Raw genomic sequence first — 22,220 nt, forward strand, 5'->3', positions numbered from 1 at the left:
AAGAGAGTGACAAACAGAAGATTTCTGCTTTGCTTGCTTCGGTTTAGTAATCATAACCAAACAAAGCAAAAACGCTACACAAGAAGATGTGAAATTAGTACCCTGCGGGCAGTGTACATACCAGGTAAGCATTGCAGACTAACACCAACAGGAGCTAAGTTAAGCTAACTTCAAGCCGGCTAACAACCGTGCTAATTAGCAGTAGCAAGCTAGTACGACTGCAGAATAATTACACGACTCTGAATGTAATTCTTTCTTTAGCTTAAATACCGGAACAACAAGTTGAGTATTACTTTGCAGACTGTCCCAACTAACATTATGCTCATTAACAGCCACTGATATAAATAAGAATCTTAAGTGACCCTGCTTTATTTTATTACCTTGGGAAATATACACTAAGGCTGTGTCATATCATACCATCCCTGCTTATATCAGTATAAATGTTTATGTCATATAAAATTGTAATATTGCAAAATCAATGACATGTTGATGTCTTGCCTTTACATTTCCTAGCACAACAACACAAGCCCAAGCATGCTTGAGAGCAAGAACAGCATTGTAGACTCCAATAACAATTTAAGAGTTACCATAATAAATTAAGTGGTTTGCCTAAAAGATGTCAGACCTTAACGCACAGTACTTTGCAAAATATGCAAGAAAACTGTTCCTTCTAAAGGTGGAAACAACCAATTTGTTCCACCACTTCAGGCAAAAACATGCTGTCAAGTGCAACTAGGGTACAAAGGCATGTGAGGAGGAGATGCTAACAGATGGTAATATGTAACACAACCCTAAACAAATGATTCCACCAAGCATGTCTATAACTAGCACTCGCTAGTTACAGCCCATATTACAGGAAGAGCAAACAGTGGATGGAAATTACTGCTGTGATTACATAATGGTAAAGAGAACTTAAGCAACTGGTTAAAAAGCAGAAGACTTCTAAGAAGACTTGAAAGGTTAAGTATTTGATTTATGCTGACACCTTGTGCCAGAGAATTCACAAATTAAATTATGTATTGATTCATCAGTGACAGCAATTTATTTGAAAGTAACAATACCTTTTATTTATACCCTTTGTCTGCACTAGTCCAGTCTAGTCCAGTCTGCAAGCTGCAATCAATGCTAAAACAATAATCATCATTTGTTCTCCTACATTGTCAAACAGTAAATTTCTTTGAAAAACATGAATTGGGGCTATAATCGTCTGCTGCTATACACGCTTCTTTGTGTTCTTTCAGCGTGACAAGGAAACAACATGGCTAAGTTAAAAGCGGCATATGGTAAACTTTACAACATCCTGTAGGAATTTAGAGGTACAAACTTCTTTGTAGTTTACAGGAAGCAGACAAAAGTTAAATCTTTCAAATTAAATGAATATTTTTGAAATGAAGTTATTTTCTTTGATACTTATAAAAACAATGCTAATCATAATGAAGGTAAGTATCAAGCAGCCTTGCGTGTTGCCTTTATGCTTAATGTGGTACGAAATGCCTCAACAACTCAAACACCTGCAGCTGCAAGTGCAATGAAAAACTAACACTTCAAACTGAGAAAAAGTCAAACGAAACCAAATCTAAGCCGAACAATCTAAACACAGCTTCCACTTCAAGCTGATTATGCAAAAGTTTAGAAAGCACATCGTGTTTCCAGCTGACAGAGAACCACATATTCTATCCACAGATGGTGTTTTTACTTTTCATTCTATTTTTATTAGATTTGTTTATTTTTACTGACTGATTATTTAGTAGATTTATAATGTTAAAGTGTTGTTGTAGCGTTTCCATAAAGACAGTTGCGACTTGGCTTTGATGTTTCCTTCATCATCTCAAGCTTTCAAGTGTGAGCTTCCACTTTCTCCCAGAATCATACATATGGAGAGGGAGGCAGGACTAGACGAGGCACAGAATGATAGGAAAACACTGACAATTGTTTTGAGGGCAAAAAGTAAAATATCAAGAGAGTGACAAGGATGGGAGGACAATAGAGACAGAAAATTGATTCAGATGGCACAATACAAAGAGAGATGATGATAGAAAAGAAAGGTAGAAGAAACCAAGCAGACAAAAACACAAACAAGTATGAAAAACAGACATGAGAGAGAGCAAAGTATAAACAAGTAGGGAAGCAACACAGAAAGTGAAGCAGAGAGGAAAACAGCTAGGGCATAAAGCACACAAACTCTGATATCAAACGCGTTTAGAAAAGGAGAGTAAATCACTCTTATCTTCCCCCATGCTGTTTGAGTGGGCCATTGTCAAATTACCAACCAATTAGCTTGATGACAGCCCCTAACAGACCACCCCCCACTGACTGAGAATTAGCTAGGCAATACTTCAAAGGTTTGTCTTTAAGGAAAACTGAAAATGGATTTTAAAAACCCGCTACTGAGTAATCCCCACAGGATAGCTGAAGAAGGCTGCTTCTGTTCACTCACTGTGACATGCAGGAGCAGAAAACTAGTTAACCTTTAATTAACTAAAGTAACCAATGATCTTTTCTTTGTTTCTGTTAAATTCAATTTTATTTATACAGAGCCAAATCACAACAACAGTTGCCTCAAGGCGCTCTATATTGTAAGGTGAAATCCCAACGATAATACAAAGTAAACAGAAAATCCCAACAATCATATGACCCCCTTTGAGCAAGCGCTTTGGCAACAGTGGGAAGGAAAAACTCCCTTGTAACAGGAAGAAACCTCCAGCGGAACCAGGCTCATGGAGGGGCAGCCACCTGCTACGACCGGTTGTGGTGGACAGGACAAAATACATGCAGTGGAAGAGAGCCAGAGATTAATAATAACTAATGATTAAATGCAGAGAGGTGTATAAATACATAGTGAGTGGAAAAGATGACTAAAGAAGAAACACTCAATACATCACGGGAATCCCCCAGCAGCCCAGACCTCTTGCTGTGTAACTTTGGGAGGAGAAAGTTCTGAGTTGAACTTTCAAACATTTTCTAGTAACAAAGCCTGAAAGCTATGTCTGACTACACTCACATGACAGACTTATACCCAACATATCTGTGTTGCAAAAAAGATGACAACAAACAGAAAAAACTGCACACAAAAAATTGTTCCAGTGACCCACAAACATAATATGAGCATCTTTTCAAGACAAACCTGGTGAACTATGAGCGCGAGAAAAAAAAAAGATACATTGTATCCACAATGGAGTTTTGTTTCACTCACCACTAAATACAGAATTAAGAATTTGAAAAAGCGCTGCAGGCCCGGCAAAACAAAATGTACGTAACATGTTAAATTAATAACAGTTTTGATTCAGGATCATATTACTCAGCCCAAGGTGGAACTATGTGTGTGGTTAATGTATGAACCTGAAGTCATTAAACAAGCATTTAAAAAAGCCCAGAGAATCTGCTCGACCAGTCCATCCAGTGTGTGTGTGTGTGTGTGTGTGTGTGTGTGTGTGTCTTCACTACCTGTTCTCAGGGTCTGGTGTGGTCATGGCTCGGGTTACATAACACATCTTCAGTGGTATGCACCTCCTGTCACCGTTCAGAGACAAGGAGTGCTGAATCGTAGGACTTGGAGTTTCAGGTGAGGAGGTGACGGGAGGGCTGCTGAGACGGGGGGACTCGGGAGGAGGCGTCTCCCAGCCGATCTCTGACACGGGAGAGCCCTTTTTGACATATGGTGTGGCCTCACGCATATACTTGACTGGAGAGGAATAGAAGAAATACATTTTTAGTACACACAAAGCAATGATAACAATAAAAATTGAGATTGCAAATTATTTGTCGTCACTTTTGGCCATCTTTATAATTTTCTGTAGATAAAATGGTTCATATTTATATGCTATAGTGACGCCTATTTGTCTTTGCACACTCTAAACAGTATAAATGATTTAATTCGTATAAATATATATACTTTTACAAAAATACATATTAAAATGAAAAAAGGCTACATGTATAACAATGAGGCTGTTCTTTTGCTGGCAGGGTTGTAACCTCATTTAATACAAAGGCCAATTAAAATCCCAACACGTTTGACCTTACAGCCTTGCAGATACTCATAATGTAAAATCCATATGTGCTTCAGCAGCAATTAACAAACCTTGTTGTTTTGAAGGTAGTCTGTATCTGTCATAATGCAGAGGAAGGAAGTGGGGATACCACAAATGTTCACATGCACAGCCAACATTGAAACTGTTTTACTTATAATACCACTGAAGTGTTTGTTAAGCACAGACTTTCACGGGGCGGCAGCAGAAAAGTAATTTTCAGCAACATATCTGTGCGTTAATGATGCTTGTCAGAGACCCAGGAGGGTGTACAGATTACAGAAACCTCTGATAGTAATAAAACTTAGGACCACAAGTCTGTTTCATGTCCGCATCATGCAGTGGCGGTTAAATAGATCGATTACAGCCTCAGACCTGCTGCGTCACGCCCTCACCATATATTTCCTGTGTGTAGTTTTACAATCATCTGTCCAATACGTTCTTGTTCACCCATTAAAATCAGAAGGAGGAGAATCAAATCAGTTACTTTGCACATGTGCTCTGGAGTGCACGATAGAAGGCCACTTCAGATGCTCCCTCACTAAAATATTCAGTATCCTCTGAATAATGTCATCTCTAAAGATGACTATTGTCCACAGAGTGTTCTGATAAAGCAATACATGTTTTGCTCCACAGACAGCAGGAAGCTCAGTGGAAAAACAGTGATACATGTTCCTGTAATAATTAAGTGGCCCTCTGCGCTGCCACTTGATAACAGCAAATGTCAACATGCCATTTAACTGCGATGGTTTTTGTCAACAAAATCAAGTGCCTCTTCAGCTCTCAATAATTTGTTGAAACGTATTGATTTGCCCCATCGTCCCAGTTGCTGCTGGCAGCTCTGGCACCACTGAGTCACTTCAAGATCCACGGCTGACGCCGCTGGGCTATCTGAGAAACGCCGAATCCAGAAAAAACACACAGCTTTACTTGTACGAGTCATACTGATGCTCATTTTAAATTCCACATGTCCTCCTCTTTGAGAGGAGGAGAAAAGAAGGCTGGAACCATGTTACAGTGAAAGACAGAAATAGGGAGTCGGAGATAAAGTGGGTGCTCAGATTGCTTTCTATGTCCTGAATACTCTAAATCCTTATTATGGCCTGGATGTCTAATTGGCATATCTCGCAGTACAGCTGCATATAATTGCCATATGGCTGGTGGCATTTGTAATCCAGCATGTGAACTATTCTTGGTAGAAGCACTATTGAGCACTACGGGATGGTATAACAAGCCTAACCTCCAACCTGTAAATTAGGGATGATAGGCTCATAACACAGAGGCTCATAACACAGAGGAGAAGACAGGGATGATGTAAGAGTGTCCTCAGTGGACGTACAGATACGATGTGATCTAATTGCACAGTAGAATAACCCACACAGTCAGATCAGATTAAAACAGCTTGAAGAAGAAAAAAAAAGGTTGATACTTTTGTTGAAATCAAAGGACCGAATAGATCAAATCCAGCGCAGTCAAATAAGGACAACCACTTCTGCTTTGTGTTAAGTGTGTTAACTCGAAGGATATTAATAAAAAAGGGAAGAAGTAAAAGTCTGAAAGACTGAGACTGACTTTTGTGATTAGACAGCAGCACAGAGACCGTCTGCCTCATACTTTGTGTTGCAAACATCACAAAGCCGCAGCAGAACATCAAATTCGTGACTTGTGGCGTTTTGCTGAAATTTTTCTGAGCATCTTAGTTCCACCATTCCTGCACTGTGAGGATGCATTTTGCTCCCTCTGCATTCCTTTAAAGGTCAGTTTGAAAGTTTAGACTTGGTATTTGGGCTCAGGCTAAAAAAACAAAACAAAACACATATATAATCACACCTTTCTAATGGGCCTACCCACAGCACTGTGCCTAAATCATACCTCCTTAAAAAATAACTGTGAAAGCATGTACACCACACAGAAACCACATGGCCTGCGGTTGATCAGCTAGGCGTCTTTTGCTTTGTGTCAGTTTCTGACGCTGGTAGAGAACGTGACTGTAAAGACAGCACGAAGCAAGATGAATCCATCTGCTGATTTTCAGACACAAACATGTAGCACAATCCTAACAACTTACCCGTTAATTTCACACCATACACAAAACTTTTATTATTATCTACCCAAACAGCTGATACCCTGGTTACAAATTTACAGTCCACTCTCTGAGCAGAAAAAAAAGACATGCCACCCATCTACTATAAAAACATAATGTTTAGTTGATGATTTTCTTGCAGTTAACATTTACAAAGAATCCCAATTCCTAGAAATAGAGCTCTAAGTGTTTCCAGTGGAGGGGAAAATAAAAAGGGGTACAGTCCGTGCAGTCATTACACTGTAAGTGTGTACATCTGTGTGCATTCCCTTGGGTCGTGTTTCTATCCCATTACAGCCCCAGCTCTGCGCAATAACCTCAATAGCTGGAGAAGAGCTTGAAAAGGATAGGGCTCATACCACTGGAGCCATGAGAGGAGTCTATGAGGCTGTTTGCTGTTACATAAGTCAAACTAAAGAGATTCAAACGAGAGGCTACACTTCCCTATCTATTTGATTTTATTTTCCACTTTCCAGCTCATCCTTGCTCACCCATGTGCAGATAAATCTTTTTTTTTAATTATTATTATTATTATTATTATTATTATTATTATTATTATTATTATTATTAGTATTAGTAGTAGTAGTAGTAGTAGTGGTATGATTTCCATTCTCCGAGGTATTTTGCAGTTACAGCAGTCATTGATGCAGATGCCTCAATGCATCAAAACAGCTGTTTGACTCACCAGTGGAGTCATTGACTTTTTTGATGATTCAAACGCTCTTCGCTTAATAGAAACTGTACACGATCCATTACTTACACATTTTTACAGCTGATGCACTCAATTTCTTCTTGACTGTTAGACCTTCACAATGAATACACAACGACAAACACACACTCTTCAGTCCGCCCCAACCCTCTTGACAGACACACACACTCTGGTCTATAACATTAAGTGTAATTACTGTAGCTGTCTCATTGTCTCTTTTTTTATTTAATGGTCTTTAACTGCACTTAATGGGGTTTGAAGTCATTGCATTTACTACTATATGCTTCAAATGTACTTTTGTGAGAAAGTGCACCAAAGGAGAAAAAAAAACACTCATTAAAGCTGCGGAAGTGAAAGTAGACTGGTAAAAGCTGAAAAGAGGCCAAACCAGACTAAAGAGGTAGAAAAGAAAAAAAAGAGATGCTCCTCTGACTGTAGAATTAGGCCTTTTCCTCTTGTACCTGGATACTACAGCAGCACAAAAGGCCCTTACAAATCCACCCTCGAGGCACCTTTTTGTAAGATGTTGGCCAATATTTCAAAGATTCCAATACTACCTTAACCGAACAATGTGTAGCAACTAACAGCAGGTTAAAGAAACGTGAAATGTGCATAGGTATGCTTACTCACTGACCATGAACTGACACCAAGTTCAACACTTTTCTAATCAACTTTCTGAAGAGCATATTTATATAAAAGACACCTGAAAGGCATTTGCTAAAATGTCACATTTTAAAATACCGCCAAAGATGTTACAACACAAGAGATCATATATATATATATATATATATATATATATATATATATATATATATATATATATATATATATATATATATATATATATATATATATATATATATATATATATATATATATATATATATATATATATATATATATATATATATATATATATATATATATATATATATATATAAGTTTGTGGGGATAGGTTAATTGATTAATCTAAATTGCCCATAGGTGTGAATGCGGGAGTGAATGTGAGTGCGAATGGTTGTTTGTCTCTGTGTGTTAGCCCTGCGACAGACTGGCGACCTGTCCAGGGTGTACCCCGCCTCTCGCCCTATGACAGCTGGGATAGGCTCCAGCGCCCCCCGCGACCCTGAAAAGGATAAGCGAAAGCGAATGGATGGATGTAAATATGATATTTACTGCAGGAGTGAGGGGATTTGGCATAGTGTAGTCTGAGTGATGCACAGTAGAGAGTATGAAAGAAATAAGAAAGAGAAAGGAGCACAAAAGGAGCGCTCGAAGACTTATTTGCCCAAAAAAAATAATGCAAATGAGCAGATGCAAATGCAGAGGATGTGGACACCACAGTGTGTGTTCAGGACACAAGAAACTTGCATTGAAATTACATTAAACATTAACCTGAATGTTAAAGATAACAAACCTACACCCATTTAGCAGATATCATTATCAAAAATTTGAATTTACCTATAAAGCACTTCCCCTGAATTATGACAGCTAGCAACTTTTAAAAAAACAAAGCTTCAGAGGATGAAAGTGTGAGCAGGAGGATCCAGAATACAGTCACTTTGTGGGGTTACAAGTTTTGCATCATAAAGTTTGATCTTTGCAAACTCTTTTAGCTCAGATTCATGCATGCAGCTATCAAGTAAGGAGTGCAGTGAGTATTCAGCTTATTATTGTATAAAGGAAAACTGGTCTATAACATTGAGATGATGGAAGCTATAGAAAACAAGAGAAATATGGTCACAGTTTAACTTCCATGCTTGAAGCGTAAAAACTAATAGAAATAAGAGCTTCAAAATATTACCTGGTCACTGGTATACCTGCCGTAATCTCATGCATGCTTTCACTTTTCAAATACGACATTACTGCTGTGTTTAGACAAAAGACTTTGGCTTTTTAAGAGGATTAAACGTATTACTGGGAGTTCTGTAAAGAGTACTGAAAGGACACACAACTACCTCCCTTCAACAGCGCAAACAATAAAGCACATAATAACTTGTGAAACCCTGACAACTTGTGTGGTAATGTTAACCAGCCATTCAGCGTGACCAAGGACTGGGCTTTCAGTTTGGTCTTGGCTCAGGAATCACCTCCACATACAGAGACAGTGAATCAGCTGAGGCTGAAAGATGTTCCTCCAGATGACACATTTTGTGCCATGACGTTTGGAAGAAGAAGACGACGACTCAGTGTGATTAAGGCCTCACTTTCCAGCTCTGAAGTGGAAACAGTGCAAATGACTTATATGCAGACTATGTCTTAAAACAGCAACACACGATTCCTCCAACACGTATTTCCTCAGATCCTGTTTTCACAGTGGTAGAAAATGATTTTGAAGACACTAAGACAATGATAAAAAATAAATAAATGCATTTAAACTGGATTTGGGGGGGGGGGGGCCATCAGAGACAGGATAAAAAACTTTCATCACACTTACTAATTTACAGATACTTGTTCATCTAAGGCAGGAGTCGACAACCTTTACTATCAGAAAAGCAATTTTTGAGACACTTTAACCAAATAAATCTATAAAACATGTTAACATGTCTCCCTTTAAAGTACTGTAGATATGAAGCAACGCAGGTAAGTATGAGTCCCATCTGTTTTGGTGTAATTTAGTCAAATTTAACCTCCTAGGACCTGGCGTCCACATATGTGGACATGACATTTTGGGTTATTTAGACCAAAATACTAAATCTTGCTCTACAATGGCCTGATATCCACTTACCAGGACATTATATTGCAACTGTTCTATCAAATTTTTAAATGAATATCCTCATATGTGGTTCTCATTTTCCTTACGAACAGAAATTAGGTAAAAAAAAAAAATTAAAAAAATCTGGTACTTCTTTGTTTTTACATTCATCAGGTCCCAATCAGCCCAAATATCAAAGAGAAATTAAAAATGCATGATGTGGAAGAGTTCGGGTCTTAGGAGGTTAAAGGAGTTTAGATAGACAATGAATAAAATACAATCCCAATAAGATCCCAGTAGCTTAAAAATTCAATTTAATTTTGAACAAACTCCAGCCAGAGCACACCAATACACCGACAGTGTTGGGAGTGAAAGTAAAGTTAAAACAAGTTTGTTCACAGGCTGTTAAATTGAAGGCTTTTCTCTGCAGCATTTATTTTTGGGGGGGGATTTGGAATCCATAGGTAGGGGGACTCAAAAATAGTCACACGGGCTAGACATATGTATAGGATACACATCCTGCTCTGTCACTTCAACCCTTTTGCTGTCCTTCACTGCATTCATGAATCTTCTCTGTTGTCTTCCTCTTTTCCTCCATTGTACGATATATGCACTCTCTCTCTCTTCTACGCATGTCTAATCTATTTCAGGTAGTTTCACTACTACCAATTAAGAATAACTTGAAGCAATATTTGATAAAAATTAAAATAATACAATAAACAACCGTTAATTAGTATCGTATTACTGTTCATACAATTTTTTTGGATCCACTAGAGAGCTGCATGAGGCTCAGGAGCCAAATGTTTGAGATGCCCACTGCCACCGCATAGCAGTGGTCAAAGTGCAGGATTTCCCCTTAAACTGTTCTAATACTCACATAAACAGTACAACAACTCTAAAGAGAGCCTTTATCTAAAAATCGACAAATATTGTTTGCCGGTAAATTAACTTTCCATTACTCACTAAAGCGAAACATATGACAAATATTTCATTAACAGGAATCTTTAAATTAGAGCTGTATTCTACATTTTCCCCCGTTTCCACAAATGGCAACACAAACAACTAGACCTACTAAAAACCAAAACCACAGACTGAACAGATGGTGGGTTTGACAAAAGCCTACTGCCTCATACGTTCAACAGAAGTCTGCGGTGCTGCATGACTAAGAGACTCTAACGTGTCATTTTTGGTCACTCCTTTAAAAATCCTAATGTAAGGACTAAATTGATGTGCTTCTTCTCCACTATAATAATAACAATAAAAAAATCTGTTTTGTCCTCACAATCACAAGGAAACTAGGCTAAAATAAACATAATGCACATAAACACAATGATTACACCTGGAGAAAAAAAAGTTCTTGTGTTTTTTCCAAACAAAGCCAGCCGGAAAAACAGATGAGTGTCAGCGCCGGGTCGCTGCTTTTGTTTTGTCTCTATAAAACACTCACACAGGAGAGGAATGAATGATTCAATCTATTATCTCCACCGCCACAACCACGAGTACAACGCCACAGTTGCTGTTATTATCATCACAGTCATCCGCTCTGAGTCAGCCTCCACAAGCTGTATTGAAGGAGATGATATTTTCTCTAATGACATAAACAGTCAGCTGGTAGACACGCTGACTCGCGCTCTCTTTCCACACACACTCAGCCATATATCGACTCTCACTGGTCTAGACAACAACGCTGATGATTTAAATTGATGGCACGCATGAATGCACACAAGCAGGCAGATGCTCATTCAGACACACACGCGCATGCTGCATCACACTGCTGACAGCAGCACGCACGCACACACACTTCCAGATGTCAGGTGATGACAGCTTTGGCTTGTTAAAGGCTCAACAGGAAAGCTTACAGGACACCGACTCATTTCCCGTGGCTGAAGTGAAGTGTGGCAGGTGTTCTATTGTTTTCTGACTTTTTATTCTTAACATGCTCTGCTTCCAATGGGAAGGTTGCCAATATTTGTTTGCATGCACTCAACTGCGTGCAATGGTTCCGTCAGTAAATATACTATTAATTAAAATACAAAAAAAATACTACCAATTAAACTTGTTAAATAGGAGTTGTGTGTCTTTATGGTGCCCTTATGTAACCCATTATCTGCATTTATTTAGATAATAATGTTTTTGTAGGGTGAATAGTTGGTCCTCAACTTAAGAAAACAAACACTTTTTACTTGTGCTTCATTCATTTAACACATCGTGCAAGTACCGTGTGTATAAAATCCCTTTTGAGGTTCTTCTTTTCAAACAATCAGCCAAAGAAAAATGAAGTTTTCTCCACAGACTGTATTTAAAAGATGAACAAAAGGAAGGAACAGATCAAGGGGAGTACCAGAGGACACTGCGTACCTCTGTGGTAGTGGCGTATTAATCATAAAGTAGCCATAGCCTCAACCATACCCTGCTTTATTGTTTGTTTTACTCACAAAGAGATAGTTTGTTCACAGAGTACAAAACAGATTCAACTAACAAAATAAGTCAGCACATGATTCAGGGGGAAAACAGAAGTGAAATGTGTGAATCAAACACCGGAGCAGCCACTTTCTAAATTAAGATCTGCACCTATTTGCATAGGACTTGTTTTGATCTGACAAAAATTCACTGATCCGTTTTATTCAGGAACTGCATTTTTGGCTACAAACAAAGCACTCTGAATAAATACTAAGCATTATTTGCTCAAGTGCAGAGTATAAATATTGTGCTTGCCAGACTAGAATGTATGCTTCTCCAAACAAGGTGACAGGCAAGAGTGAATTTAAAAAAACATTAATCTCGATGTTGATGACCAGTTGTATATAAATGACTGATCTAAAGGGAAGATTTTCCCCAAACTGTCCCAATTTAGTAGAAACTGACCTGTCTCTCTACATACACTCGTGTTTTTTAGACTGAGGTTTTGCCCACTGCACTGCAGTGGGTAATAAGACTTGTTAGAGAAGATGTAAATGTTCCTTATAAGCTACTTGAAATGCTCAGCCTGGTGGATAAACTGAAGCCAGACACTGGATGATGCTGCAAAGATGAATTGAGGAATCACTGTAGCTGCAGGGACACTACTGATATGTTAGGCAAGCTTTATGATGAAATACACAGTTTAATGTTACCTGCTAGTTCAAGTCAAAATGACTGCTCTGTTAGCCATGTAGTCAGGTGTTGATTAATATCAGGTTAAAGCTATCAAAGGGTGAACAGGAAATGCATCAGGATAAAGGAGTTTATAGTTATTACATCAGGATCTCCCATTAAAAAAAAGACAAAACCTAAAAAAAGAAATGCCACATAGACAAATCAGAGGATAAAAATTAAGGAGCGAACAGAACAATTATTCTAAGACTCTTTATACCTCTAGTAATTACAGTTGTGGTCAGAAGTTTACATACACTCATCACAAACATGTAATTTTTGGCTTTTAATGACTTCTTTGAACTATTTTTTCAGGTTGTAATGATTATATAACATGTATCTTTAATGACTTTAAAAACATGAATTGGATGCACAACGTTGAGTTTATGACATGTAAATGGACTGGTTTCCTTGCATGGACCAAGCTTTAAAGCCAGTTCTGAAATGTTCAATAGGGTTGGGGTCGATGCTATGGGAAGGCCATTCCAGAAGCTTAATGTTGGCCTGCTTTATCCTTTCCAAAAACCAGTTTGGATGTGTGTTTGGAATCTTTGTCCTATGGGAAAACCCAGTTGTGTCCATGTTTCAACCATCTAGCTGCTAATTTAAGGTGAAGCTTAAGAATTTCACCTTAAATTATTTATTATTTCACTATATCAAATGTGCAGTAACAGCAGCAAAAACAGTGCATGATGCTACCAACACCATGCACGACAGCTTGTACAGTATTCTTAGATTTGAAAGCTTCACCTTTACAACTCCAAACGTAGCTGTTGTCATTGAGGCCAAACAGCTCAATATTAGTTTCCTCTGATCATAAAAATATTGATTTTGATTTTTCCATGATGATACGAACTGTGATAGTGATAGTGTAAAATTTGTTTCACTTGTGGACAGTGCAACTGGTGTCCCAGCAGCTCACAGTTCATGGCAGGCTGGTTGGTTCCTGGGTTTTCTCCTCTCACCTGAGGCTGACAGTTTGGGTCTTCTTCCAGACCTCTACAATTCTCCTTCTTAGATCTTCACTCTGTTTCTTGGTCTTTTGCACTGTTCTGAGTATTGGTCAGTCCAATGAGCGCTGTCAAAAAGAGACTACTGGTTGTAGTCAACCATGATCACAAACAAGAAATTAATAAGCCTTGTCAAGACGACCTTCAGCACCACTAATTAAAAGATTTAAGTATATGTAAATATACATTCATGCCCATGATGAGTGGATGGAAGCTTCTGAGAATTGTTTAACTGTTATTAAGTCATTTTTAAACATCTTAAAGTGTTGGCAGCTTCTAAAATAGTCAAGTTAATAGAACATCCTATTGCTCTGAGGTCGGTGAAAAATCAATTTAGATTGTTATTTATAATGGCACTTTTATAGTCTTGCTGATCCCTTAAGACACTTTTACACTACAAGCCACACTAAGCCCTTCCCACAGACATTCACACAGCTCTTTATCACACACATGCACACAATAACACCAGTGGACGCGTTGTGGAGCAATTTGGGGTTAAGTATCCTGCCATAGGACACTTTGATATATAGATCAGAGGAACCAGGTATCGCACCAGCAACCTAGTTACATAATTACTCCAATTTACATCTTAGCTGTAATCTGACATCAGGAGTAATATATTTATCCTTAATTTCACTTGATGACTGATCACATGAATACTTAAATTAATACATATATGTCTTGAAATAAATAATCTTTTTCCCACCTACCATCTATTATAGGGTTAAACTATTCTGTTATATTTACAGAGACTAGTGAATTGACGTGTTTTTCTCCAAAAGAATTCTTCTCATCTCTTTTCATCTTAAGCATCTTAAGCTGAGGCATGAATCAACTTTAACACCCACATGATTGGACTGAAGTGTCAATCATAAAACATTTAACAAAAAGAAAACATAAGAAAGAAAACAAAAAACACAGTACAGGGACCATAAAATTCTTATTGTAGTTAACGCTGAGAGGTAAAAGGGTTCACATCCGTGATGTTGCCACGCAGGGTATTTCAGAGGTTTTCTATAGAGCCCTGATGATGTGAGAGGAGGCAGATTAAGACCTATGTTTGCTGACAGAGGGCACAGGAGAATCCCTCAGTGTCATGTAAGGGCTCAGTGCACTTCAAGCAAACTGTCTGATAAAATGTGACATCCGATCACGTCTAAAAGCAAAAGTGTGTTGGGGAAGAGTCAAGTGAAGGGAGGTTTATTTAGAAAGCACATTTACAGCGGTAGACAAATAAATAACGCAAGACCGAAAAAACAAACACTTGCCATCCAGCACCCCACTGGTTCAAATCTGTGAAGGACTCTGTGTCTGTTTGCTGTCTTTATCTGTACAACATGAATCATTCAAACGGGTAAACAGTGTTCCCTCAAAGGCATTCATGGTATTCCACTCAGTGTTGTTAAAGTGAACAAAAAAAGAAGCTTGTGAACATGAACCCTGCCTTCTTTCTCACCTCTGCACACCTGTCCATTAGCTCTTTTGCAGAAGACATTTTGATGTGTTGCACTGGCACAAGTAAAGGTGTAAACAATAAAAATAATGAATGGTAAATTCCATGTAGCCGCCCCTGTTTCAGGGCCCTGGTATTTCTCATGCTCATGCAGCTATAATTACATATAGGATTATTTTTCTTATGCTTTGCTTTTCTTGCTGTGACATGTCAAAATGTCTTCTGTGAACACAGCGCGCTACAAACCAAAACTCTGGCCTTTATCATGGTGACCTGCCGCAAGCGGTTATTTAAAGGTGACCAATTAAACAGCGTTCAAAGCTGATCTCGTTTGCAAACAATCTCGAGTGCAAACATCCAGCTGCACTGCACAGCGCAAGGCAGACACTCCAAGTTTAAAGTGTAAAATTTGTTTCACTTGTGGACAGTGCAAGTGGTGTTTCAGCAGCTTACAGCTCATGGCAGGTTTGGTGGTTCCTGGGTTTTCTCCTCTCATCTGAGGCTGACAGTTTGGGTCTTCTTCCAGACCTTGGCAAAGTGGTGACAGATCTGAAACTTGTATTTACATACAACTGCTTGAAGTTTTTAAATGTCTCCAAGAAACCTTCCAAATTTGTGTAAATCTACAATTCCCCTTCTTAGATCTTCACTCAGTTTCTTGGACGTTACCACTGTTCTGAGTACTGGTCAGTCCAATGAGCGCTGTCAAAGAGAGACTACTGGTTGTAATCATGTTCACAAACAAGAAATAATAGGCCTTGGCCTTGTCAAATTACCGATAACGGTGACAGATTAGTGTTCTAAGTGGACCTCGCCTGCAAACAATCTTGAGTGCAAACATCCAGCTGCACTGCACAGCACAAGGCAGACACTCCAAAAATAAAATTCTGTGGCACAAACTTCAACGATCGTCTCTAAAGGTGCCATTTGTTGATCGGTCCTTCAACAGACCACCATAACATTACCGGTTGCGGTTGCTAGGAGTTTTGTGGTGCAGAGCCTTTACTGATCTCCTTATAGAGATTCCCATTTGGTTTGTCTGACTGCATACTGAGCAAAGAACAGAGCCTACCGAGAGTCTCTGAGGACTCTTTAACTAAAGCAGGAGGCTCTCTGACATCAGGGCTTGAACCATTGTTCTCAGTGGGTCAAACTGCTGCCCTCTCACAGCTGTGTGAAGTGGAGGGAAGTAGCTGCTGCCTATTTTCAGCCAAATCTGTCCTTCGTAATGAGTTTCCAAGATGCCTTGTCTGTGCTTTAGTAAAGGATACACAGATTACAAACATCCACGTACAAATCTTTTGCACATTTGCAGACAAATTGCACCAGCACACTCTATTCCCACGGGACAGGTATGATCTCCTAAAAGACACATCGGATGTTTTGTCTTGATCTCTTTCCTCATACGATACAGTCTGCCTCTCTCAAATCTTTTCAAGGTGGCTCCCACTCAAGAATAAAATAAAATGGTGCTGATATTTAGGTTTGACATATCACTATTCATTCGATTTTACTTTACATTTGACTAATTGATGCCATTTTGTTGTGCAACACCTTCATGTGTTACCCAATTTCTCACGTGCAAATTATCTCTCTTAAGTAGCAGTTACTGTGAAAATACGAACCCTCACAGTAATCTTTATTTCAGCCTCTTTAAACCTCTTGTTAACTGTCCTTCTGTTTCAGTCTCTCATCCACTCAGTCTCCCATTAAATGCTCTTATACCCCCTCATTTTTCTCTCTTTTCACCTTCCTCTGCTCCGATCTCCTCTGCCCTTCTTTCAGATCGTGATACAGTTTTCAGCTGGGACCAGCATGTCCCCATGAGGAGTGTGATCACCGTGTTTGTGTATCTGAGATGAGAGAGAGTCGTGTGCACGTGTGTATGGGAGAGAGAGAGAGTGACACTTTGTTCTCATTGTCTTGGGTCCAAGAGTCCTCTCAGGGACTGGAATGAAAGAACTGAGAAGTAGGCACTTATGTGCAACAGTTTCCTGTATGAAGGAATGTTTGTGCGTGTGCATGTGTGTGTGTGTGCGCGCGCGCACGTGTGTCTGTGTGTAGTAAAATTGTCTTCACCTTTCTCAGTGTGGCTACCCACAGCCTAATCTTGATCTATATCTTGATCTTTTAGCTGAAAGCAACTGTAAAAAAAAATGAACAGGCTGCACATTTGAGGAAGCAAAAAAGGCCAGAGGAAGGGAAAAGATATGAGTTTGATGTTGCATGATTGTCCCATGGCACATCTAGTTGCATAATACCTATTTCCTTAATCTCAATTATTCTTTTCTGCAAAAGGCAATCAGTCTGTAACCTGTTTCCAAATTATGTAATAAAACAGCACCAAATGCCAGTGTTGTTCAAGACCAAGGTGACTTCAAGCTAATTTGATATAAACAGGGTGAATTAATATGGGCTGCTGGAATAATATTTACTTTCCCGGGTATGACAACCAGCACCTCTCTTCTTTAATGTAAAATAAATTACATCCTACAGCAGAGGTCAAAGTGGAAGCAGTGTTTTTCCCGTTTCTTTTCTTTTTTCCTGCACATTCTATTGATGTAACAAGTGAGTGACAAGTGACTGTAATTAACTGGAAAGTAGAAAATAAAAAATGTGTCTAATGGACATGATCGAGAAACCTAAGTCTAAAAAGGCAACCATGTGGAGCCAGAGGTTCTTCCGACATTACAGGTGTCATTCAGTGAAGGAGCACTGCTCTCCTCACGTCTTTGAGTGAGTTTATGGGCATCCCAAAAATATTACGCAACATTTGAGAAACTGACACACAAACTGATGTGGGATATGTTACACTCAGCTCTTACCGTCGGGGTATGCTTTTCATTCCTTCACTAAATAAAATCTGTACTTGCACAAACGCTCACAGGGGCTTCGAAAAAACAACCTGTAATCTAGTCAATCAATGAAAGGTTCCCCGACCTCTACCTCTCTTTCAGGTGTTCCTCTATTTCTTTTATCCTCTCACATGCCTCCTCTCCAGTATGCCTTACCTTCCAGAGTCACCTCTTTCCCGGCTCGTTTCAGCGCCTGCACAGCCTCGTCGTGGGTCGCGTCCCGCAGGTTCATACCGTTCACGGACAGGATCGCGTCCCCCACATACAGAGACTGGGTCTGGTCCGCAGCGAGCCCCTTGAATATTTTACTTATGAGGATGGGCATCTTATTCTCCTTCCCTCCTTTGATGCTAATCCCGAGTCCCCCGACTTCCTGCTTGGTCACCTTGACGCACCGCTTTTTGTTGGCGATCGCTTCGGGTACCCGCTCCGGGAGGTCCGTGAACGCGGTGCGCACAGTTTGGGGGCCATTGTTGGAGTTGGTATTACTGTTGTCATGATAAGATCCGTTGGTAACGCCGTTAGAGTTGACATTGTCATCGACACTCTCGTTAACGTTGCTCTCACAGCTTAACGTGAGCGCTTCCTCGTTCAAGTTGACCAAAACTTTGTGCCACTGCTCTCGCACCAAAACCTCCACAAATCCACTTTTTTGCACTCCAGAGCCAATCGGAACTCCAGTCGCTACTACCACCGCCATCTTTGGAGCATTTCTGTAAAAAATCACATGTGATTTAGTTCCCAGCGCGCTCGCAAGTTCCACCCTATCTCCCTCTCGCCCGGGCTGGACTTTGCCCCCTCTGAAGTTTTCTGCAGGACTTATATCGAGCGTCCCGTCCGACCAGCCCGAGCTCTTTCAGCGCAAACTCCCCCTCCGCTCTGCCTGCCAAAGATCCTATCTGCTGGGTGGAGTTTTCCTCCCCCCGCCGTCAGCCGATCCCATCTCCAGATCCCGCTTGTACAAAATGTGTACATCATTTGCCAACTTCTTGTAAAACACGCTAACCAGTGCAGAGGCAAACAAACACCGGGAAGATTAGGCAAAAATCCACTTCTCATCTATTCCAGCTAATTCAGAACCGACAAGACTACCATGATGTGTGCCTACACTACTGTCATGTTAGAGTGGGCTTTACGAATCTTTTACACTGGCAGGAAAAGAAAATGTAATTTGTGGAGTAGAATATTTTTTGTTTTGTGCGCTCTTGGGTAAGATGGAACTGAAGTCACGGAAAATTTGCATTTTTTTCCACGGCGGTAGATTTTTAAAGACATATTTAAATAATATTAATAAGAAGAATCATCATATATATGACTAGAACTAATTTCCAGTCTTCCAAGTGTCTAGTGGGTTCCAGTCTTCTACGATACCCTGTTTTTCCGTGGGTGAAGTGAGAAGGTTTTACGCGCGTACAGGAATGCACCTGTGCGGGTTTTGTTGTTTCGAAGAACGAAAGAAGAGAGGGAGCACGTTTTTCTCTGAAACTCTGTCAAGGAAGGCCTCCCTCTAAGGCTTTGCTTTGTCTACTATTATTCCAAAGGACGTCCTTACGCCCTGTCAATCACACACGATCCAGAAAGCTGAAAAAAAAAAAGTCAGTCAGCTCAGACCTTGAGAGCGCAGCTGGAGATGTCAGCATAGTGACCGGAGCTTCTCGGAGCATCGCTGGTCAGGCGGACCTTTCTTCACAGGCTTAACCTCTGTGTTCAAGTCTAGTGAGTGACTGACAGTGAGGCTGAGACAAAATCTGTTCCATCTCATCACCAGCTCCGGACTGCATGTCAGTAAAAGCTGGAATACTGAGAACAAGAAAATGTTTAATGTAAACGTCTTTAACTCCGCAGCTGTCTGGCTGTGGATATTACTCACAGCTGCTCAAGTGCTGAAACGTGCTGAAGTAGACCACAGTGTCACACTAAACTATTAGAAATGTTGCTACGACACCTACCGGTGACGCCTTTAAATACTAAATACTAGAGCTTCTTTAGCGATTTAGTGAATGTATGACTTGGCCGCAGACTGCTAATGTAGAGTATTTTACCTCGGTTTTGTGCCATATGTGCATAACTAGTTTGTGTTTGGGATTAAGTTAAAACGTGTCATTAAAAGTTGTTCAGTTATGGAAATATGTAGGAATGCTGTGCAGTGTGGGAGACAAGCTTCCCTACAAGCCTGCCCTAAAAACTATGTCAGATCATTACTACTGAGCTGCACTAAAGACATGATTAACTTGTTTATTGTGAGCAAGAGACTGCAACAGAAATACAAAGAATATTTTTAGTTTAATGAGGTGTAGGAGCTACAAGCGATTTTTACTTTTATATGGAAATGAGCTGACACGTGAAATGTACAATCTTTGTTGTGATAATGACCTTCAAAACAAACAAAGAAACAGAGAGGGAGAGAGTGCTATCTTTTTAAAGGTGATGGTACTTAAAGGTGTTAATAAATCTTTTTTATGTCCCTCCTCACCCGGCGACTTGATTGCACATTTTGTTTTCAGTGCATCAGAGAGCAGCTGCACAGAGGTGTGGTTACACACAAACGCACATGTTCTGTGTTGTGGGTCTGTGAACTGGCTTTCTGGCGATAATTAAGAGGGGGAAGCAGTCAGATGAAGACTTACTGGACGCACGTGTGTCCCGATCTTGTTTTGAGCTTTGTTTTTTTATTATTATTACTATTATTTGACTTTTTATTGAATCATTTATTCCTTCAGGGCCACCAATGGCCCCAAGGGGGAAAAAACCACACTCATTCGTAAAGCTCACTTTGGTATATCTTTCCCCATCTCTCTTCAGCTTTTCTTCATCATCCATCTCTAGTTTTACTAGGCTAATCCTCTCTGCTAGGCCTATTTGACCCTAAAAGCATGGATGCTGTGTTTAAAAAAACTTGTCAGCTGCAACATGTTTCAGCTGACAAGTTGAAAAATAGGAAGCTAAAGACCAGGAAAGATGCATAATGCTATAATTAAATAAAGCATTTTTCAACAAAAAAAGTGAAAAGAATTTGGAGATTAAAAATTATCTAAATTCTACTGAATGGCTGTTGTGTATGGCCTATTAATACATGTAACTCTGTAGAGGAAAACATTTCAAGGGCACAGAGACACTTCTGAAAGCCACAGCTACGCAAGGGAGATAACTGGGGGTTTTTTTTGGTAAAACATCCCCAGTTATCGACTGGGAATGAAGAAATTATTTATATATTCGAGAATGCATATAGGGATGCACCCTATCAAAAAATTATTTCCAAATTATATTGTTCACTGACCAATCTAAGGGGTCATGATACGAGATATGTTAAAGCAAGATGGGAAACAGAGGGTAATCTATCCCTAACAGGAGAGGAATGGGATGGGATCTGTAGGCAGCAGTGGTCGGTAACAAGCTCCGCCTCGTGGAGGGAATTCAGTTGGAAGAATGTAATTCGTTATTTTAATACCCCGGCTCAAAAATCCAATTATTCTCATAACACAACATGCTGGAGGCAGTGTGGACATGCAGCAGCAAATCATTTCCACATTTTATGGGAATGTCCTCGTGTGGTTCCATTTTTGAAGGAAATACATAAGGTCCTGGAAACAATCTTTCAAAAGAAAATACAATTTCATTTTGCAGTATTGTACCCAGGTAACTTAGAGAGTCTTAATCTATGCAAACCGGATAAATATTTGTTCAGTGTGCTGTTAAGGCCATAACCCGCCGTTGGCTTAAGGAGGATACTCCTACTATAAATGAGTGGATTGATGTGAAATATACTATTTTTGTTATGGAAAGAATAACTTTTAGGCTAAAGTTGCAGGCGGACTCATTTGAGGATTACTGGTTGAAATGGTTGAAATATGTACAAAATGGGAGGCCCGATTTTGTATAATCTCATTCTATGTTCTGGTTTGTTTGTTTGGTTTATTGGGTTTTGTTTTGTTTCCCCCCACTGTGATTAATAAAACATAAATTTCAAAAAAAAGGGGGAGATAACTGTTTGGTGATATGATGAATAAAATGTGAAAATATCTTTTAGGAAATCACAAGAGACGACCATCCAGCTTGCTATCAGTCCATAAGTTTAAAAGGCAGCCCACAGTCTAAAAAGCAGCATCTATGATGAAGTGGAGGGCATTAATGCACATGGCATGAATAACTTGCTCTATAACTGCACCATTAATGCCAAATGATATATACAAGTTTTGGAGGGACAAATGCTTTTTTCCAGGGGAAGACCTTGCTTAATTCAGTAAGACAATGCCAAACC

At 39.5% G+C, this 22,220-nt stretch overlaps 1 protein-coding gene across 1 annotated transcript in view; it reads right to left on the minus strand.

Moving 5' to 3' along the window:
• The window catches only part of sntb1 (syntrophin, basic 1), a 38,479-nt gene extending 18,704 nt beyond the window's left edge, over positions 1-19,775 (minus strand). The window contains exons 1-2 of the mRNA XM_084943404.1: positions 18,119-19,775; positions 3,445-3,682 (exon numbers count right to left, since the gene is read on the minus strand). Of these exons, the coding sequence (XP_084799530.1) occupies positions 3,445-3,682; positions 18,119-18,662 (782 nt within the window). The 5' untranslated portion in view covers positions 18,663-19,775. The remainder of the gene's footprint in view (positions 1-3,444; positions 3,683-18,118) is intronic.
• Between the last annotated feature and the right edge of the window lie 2,445 nt (positions 19,776-22,220).

The sequence above is a fragment of the Perissodus microlepis genome, chromosome 11 (genome assembly GCF_051167445.1).
Source record: "Perissodus microlepis isolate ML-2025 ecotype Zambia chromosome 11, ASM5116744v1, whole genome shotgun sequence".
Classification (NCBI taxonomy): Eukaryota; Metazoa; Chordata; class Actinopteri; order Cichliformes; family Cichlidae; genus Perissodus; species Perissodus microlepis.